We start from the raw sequence: 5,513 nt of genomic DNA on the forward strand, positions 1-5,513 counted from the left end.
CTCTCCAGAACTCATATTCCGCCAATATCCCAATTTCCACTGAACAAGAACCATCATTAGCCCTGCCTGCAGTTTCCTCAGCCAAACAGCAGGAGGTACTGTTGTCCCGGAGCCAACGTCAACTTGTCCCCAGGGGAGCAATCCAGGAAGCTGCACAACAGGTGCTCGGCCAGGGCTCTCCACCTTTGTCGACTGTTGCCATGGAGCTGCCCAATCAGGGCGGGGCAACTTCTCAAGGCTCTGGTTGTGTTGTAGCTGTGAGAGAAAGGCGCAGCAGGGCGGGGGAAAGTACAGAGGGAGAAAGCAAGCAAGCAGGTAAAGAGGAAGGGCAGACAGAGGGTGGACTTGAAAGGAACGAGGCAGTTGGACAGCAACACGGTAGAAGACTGTTAAGATTTTCAAAAACAGTCCAAACCCAAGAGCTTAACACAGTAAGATACAGATTTGTGGCCTCTAAACACTCCAGGATGGAGAATGACTCGTGTGATGATAGCCAGAGTGACAGTGGAGTTTCAGCAGACTTCTCCCCATGCAGCACGTTTGAGGGCAACACCTCCATCTCTACTCCAGCAGCTGTACCCAAAGAGACCCCCATTGAGAGGGAGATTCGGCGGTCTATAGAGCGTGAACAGAGCCTGAGGAGGTCCAGAGGGCTTCCAAATTCACCCACTTCGCCGGAGTTTGTTGAGATCCCTTTAAGGAAAATTGTTCTCAGCCAGTCGCTAACTGAGTCTGAGAAGTGTCAAGGCAAAGAGAGGCAGTTTGCGGGCAAAAAGATGCAGCATGAGATCCACGAGGAGGCACAGAGGGAACAGGATCTGGTCAAGCTTGGGAAAGTTCCAGGTTTCTATGACAAAGGCACAGTACGCCAACTCAAAGAGAGGAAACAGCTTTTTGAGGCCTTTCAGAAACCCAGTGACTCAGCTTTAATTGTGTCAACCAGGAGTAAGGCCACATCGTGGTCCTCTGCCAGTGACATTTCAACTCTGGAGAACCAGGAGGACATCTCATCACAGGCATCCACCATAGGGGACTCGTACGTAGAGAGGAATAGCCCACAGAGTCCAAAGTCAGCCAAAGGACGGGGTTCAACTTCTTTGACTCCCCGAGGATCAGACTTTTATGCGGGGGCAGGCTGTCGGGTCATCATCCTAGAAAACAACCCAAGTGTCCCAGCACAGGAGCTCTACCACGCCAAACCAGAGGCAGAGCTCGTCACTGCTGTCGACTCTGGAAGGCCTAACATCTCATCATCCAGGACGGCAGGACGCGGTGGGATTAAAGGGAGAGAGCAGGAAAAGGAGGAGGAAGAGGAGGAGGTGGCACCCAAGGAGAACCCCTTTTTCAAGCTGCGTTCCTCAACAAATGTAATTAAAGTGAAGCAGGACATCCGGGAGGCTCAAGAGAGGGAGAAGGAGCTTCACAAGCAGAGGATCAGTCTGTATGGGAACACGGAGGGTGCAAAAGGAGGTGAGGCCGGAGGGGGCGGAGGGGGGAGAAGAGGAAAGCCAGCAGGTCCCACGAGTCCCACGTTGTCTTCCTCTTCACTGAATGGACTTGTTGGATCTGGTTCATCATCCATGGGGGTAACTGCGGCGCCAGCAGGTTAGTGTAGCACTGACTGTTGGTCTGAGGCTAGAAGTGTATGTGCAGGGTATGATTGATTCTGCCACAAGCCTGCACAGACAATGTTCTAGTGTGTATGCATGCTTGTGTGTGGGTATGTGTGTAATGTTTGTATCTGTGGTGGGATGATGAAAATCCCCTGAAACAGCCCAGTGAGCACATTATTTCCTTTTTTGTCGTGGTCAGTGGAAAACCTCACACAGCTATTGAAACCAGTGCTAGCTGTTATGAGTAATAATTTTGCAATGGAAACCAAAAGCTGGCCAGCAAGAAAATAAAATTCTGTAAGTCCACAATAAATACAGCATCTAGTCCGTCATATTAACTGCAAAAGTTGAGGTGAGGGAAAAGTCCTGAGTCGTGCCTCGACACTTTATTGTATCAGCAAGAAAGGAGCATGTTGGAAGAGTCCAATTTTTGTATGAAGCCTAAATCGAGCATTCAAAAAGCATATGCAATTTTTTTTTTAAATGTGAAATACAGTGCAGCCAATTCAGCAGGTTGAGAGGACAAGTTTTTAACGTGTATCTGAACTTAAACTTTGCTGCCACTGTGTGCATGTACTGTATAGCAGTGCTCCCAACTAGAGGTACTCATACCCCATGGGGTACTTCTGCAGCTTATAGGATTGTGGAGTTGCGCAAACTAAAGTTACCCAAAAGTAAACCATAAACAAGTTGAGATAGTTATCTAAAGGTTTTGAATAAATAGCCTCTCCTCCAAGTGTAGCATGCATGCAAGTACAAACAAACTGACCTTAACATTGACAAGTTGCTGTTGTGATGTTTGTGTGTGTTGTGTTGGCAGGACGTTTTTTGGAACTGCATATGAATGAAAGTGTCATCAGTCATCATAGGATTTATAACTATGTGACAATATGACCAGGGTGTGCCACTACAGGACCTGAATGATCATGACTAAGTGTTGGGAAATGAACAATCATGCATTGTCTCGAGAATGAGTCCTATATCCATTCTCATATTTGCTCTGTTTCTGGTGCCCACTTTTTGTGTCTATTTCACCATGTTCATGTTCAAGCAAACAAAATTCTTTGACTTAATTCCCTCTGTGTTCCTCTCTGTCTCTGATTCAAGGAGGCTTTATTGTTCACAGTCTGGAGCACAAATAAAAAATCACAGGAACATATTTGCCTCATCGCTACCCTGCTCTTGCTCACTCTGCCCTCAGCCACTTTTATTCTTTCTCTCTCTTGCAGTACGCCAGTCGGTCGGCAAGTTGGGCATGTGGCCCCCAGCCCAGGCAGAAGAGGAGCAGATTAACCGAACAGAGGTGAGTCCGCAATGCCGGCTGTCCCACTGAGATGAATTGTAGACATTACAGTTTTCTTAATATTACTACTTGCTATGACATCCTGAAAATTTGACCTTGTGGGAAAACACCAGGCCTCATAGGGACATTAATTAAGAATCTGTTGCTCTATTAATCAACACACCAACCCTATATATCTGGTACGCTTGGCATAGGATATGAAAATGTAGGCAAACCGCTTTTCTGCGTCTCCCTTCGAATGCAGCCAAGAAGATATCAGGCTCCACAATCATAAAGATTCTTTAACTGAGAGTTCATCTGTGACTTGGAATGTTGCTTTGGGGGTTCAATTAGTCGCTCAGCAGCATGAATATGAGTTCATGTTTAAAACTATGCCGGATTGTAAAGGATCCAATGAAGAAAGGCTCTTGGGAGGATGTCAGCATCTTTTTTTCTGCCAAATATGGGCCACAAACATCTGATAACATACTGAACACACAGTAAGGAGCTTATCTTTATAGATAAGGGAAGAAGGCAAACAGCCTGAGACAGAGAGGGAGGGAGAGGCTGAGTGGGTTTGAGTGTGTGGGCGGGAGTGTGTGTCTGCAGTCAATAGCCGAGACAGACAGAAGTCAATTGAAAATCCCACTGATTTCCGTTACCTGCCTTGTGGGTCTTGCATCTCCTTGAAACTGTGGCATCTCTGATTAGAGTTGAGTGCTGCTCTGTGGCTTTAGCTCTTTGATTCAGTTTGCCATTGATATGCTAGGTTTTAGCTGCACGGTTCCCTTTGACGTTAGCATTAGTAACGTTTTGCTTGCTGCCTCATGCTTCTCCCCCTCTCTCTCTTTTTCTCTCTGCTGGTTAGTTATCTGCTGTCTGCACAGACCTGCTTACTGATTAGAGTTCAGGAATAAACAGAGGATTGCAGGAGAAATTGGCCTCAGTTGTTGACTTAGTCATACCGAATGTGGCCTTGGATCACAGTCGCATTAACCTCCCTCTGACTTACAGAGCTAATGATGCTCATCCAAAGAAATGTCCTCCAGAGGAAATAAATTCATCCTTCTCTTCTTATCTTTTTGCTCCTTTTTTACTATGTTGGCTTATCGGTCTCGTCTCCCTCCCCCACACATCTGATGTTTCTACTCTTTTATTCACTTTCTTCTTCTCTCTACTCCCACTTTCACTTGCAACTTTCCATCTCCATCCTTTTTACCTTTTACCTCACAGCCCATCACTCACTCCTGCTCTCCTTTATTCCCATCCTTTCTCCCAGGTCCTCCACAGTCCCCGGTCCCCCAGGCAGAAGTCCCCTCTGGTGCAACGCTGGGAATCAGGTCTGGTCAATGGACACAACGAGGAGGACGACTGAGAGGACGCTGATGCAAACCGAGACTTGAAGTTTTTGAAGGGGAAGGTTGAAAGACTGTGAGATAAAAAGGAAAGCGGTGTAAGGAAAGTGGCAACAGACTAGAGGAGTGATGAAGAGGAGGAAAGGGAGAATGTGATGGGGGAAAGTGGTCAGGGATTGAGGGTACAAAGAGGGTCAGGAGGATTGGGAGCAAGGAAAAGGATTGGTGGCTGACTGAAAACCTGAAGAAGTGAGAAAAAGGAGGAAGAGGGCCACCTATAAGTGGATAAGCAGCTTCTGGTGCTGGAAAACTCAGAGACTAATGGCAGAAAATAATAATAACACTTCAATTTAGAGAAGAAAAATGTAAATTTAGTAAGAATGGGATTTTCAAACCTTAATGAACTTTTTGGAATTATAATGACTTATTTTTGTTGATGAAAATAGATAGAGTGATACAGTATTTGATACTGTAAACAAGAAAAACAATGTGTCATCACCAGTTTTATGCCTTTAATGATAACAAATGCTACCTTTGTGTCTGTGGACTTGTTATTAACTCTACGTCATAGAGTTGTTGGGTTGTATTTGACTATAATATAATGAAACTAATATGTACTTCATTTACACATATGAAGTGAGAGAAAATTAGAAACACCTCCTAACATGATGGTGTCCACTGCAACACCAGCACTCACTCATAGCCCTCAGTAATGACCATTTCCAGAAAGAGAATTCATTTCAGCGTTTTGTATTTGATTGTTGAGGTGTTCCTAATAAACTGGCAACTCTGAGTATATAGACCAGTGATCTGAATTATTGCCTCAGTCTTAATCCCTGAATAGCTGCTTCTTTTGTCGTTTTCATGCATCACTACTGACAGCTGGATTATGGTGCAATAAAGCACCTTCTTTAAAAAGTGAAAGTTGACCTGGATTTCAGAGCTGAATGATGCTACATAATACAGACCTTATGCTTAAATAATAGCTGCTCTGTTGGTAGACCTGTGACATTTTTCAAATGACGCTGTTATTTTATATCTTATTTTATATGCACATAATTGTGATGGTCTGCTTTATTCTTATTTATGATTTCTTTTTCTTTTTTGTACCAGGTTGAAGCAGTCATAATGCAAAGGTGATATATTCGTTGTTATTCTACTAACTCGTGTACCACAGCAGTCTAAAATGAAACTAGTTAAGGTGGTTTGAAGTCTGTACTGGACCCTTCAGTTGGGTTTCTCTTTATGTGCATTTGTCTCTAT

General features: G+C 44.6%; 1 protein-coding gene across 1 annotated transcript; it reads left to right on the forward strand.

Moving 5' to 3' along the window:
- The first annotated feature begins 282 nt into the window (after positions 1 to 282).
- misp3 (MISP family member 3) lies at positions 283 to 5,220 on the forward strand. Its single transcript, XM_070827757.1, has 3 exons — positions 283 to 1,605; positions 2,843 to 2,916; positions 4,175 to 5,220. The coding sequence occupies exons 1-3, from the start codon at positions 468 to 470 to the stop codon at positions 4,268 to 4,270; spliced, it is 1,308 nt and encodes a 435-aa protein (XP_070683858.1). The 5' UTR covers positions 283 to 467; the 3' UTR covers positions 4,271 to 5,220.
- The last annotated feature ends 293 nt before the right edge of the window (positions 5,221 to 5,513 follow it).

This window comes from Pempheris klunzingeri, chromosome 3, assembly GCF_042242105.1.
Source record: "Pempheris klunzingeri isolate RE-2024b chromosome 3, fPemKlu1.hap1, whole genome shotgun sequence".
NCBI classification, from domain to species: domain Eukaryota; kingdom Metazoa; phylum Chordata; class Actinopteri; order Acropomatiformes; family Pempheridae; genus Pempheris; species Pempheris klunzingeri.

Bases quoted from the DNA above. Each gene is read 5' to 3' on its own strand.
- misp3 (XM_070827757.1), top strand. From the start codon at position 468: ATGGAGAATGACTCGTGTGATGATAGCCAGAGTGACAGTGGAGTTTCA. The intron at 1,606-2,842 runs GTTAGTGTAGCA...TCTCTCTTGCAG, and splicing joins GGTAACTGCGGCGCCAGCAG to TACGCCAGTCGGTCGGCAAG. The intron at 2,917-4,174 runs GTGAGTCCGCAA...CCTTTCTCCCAG, and splicing joins AGCAGATTAACCGAACAGAG to GTCCTCCACAGTCCCCGGTC.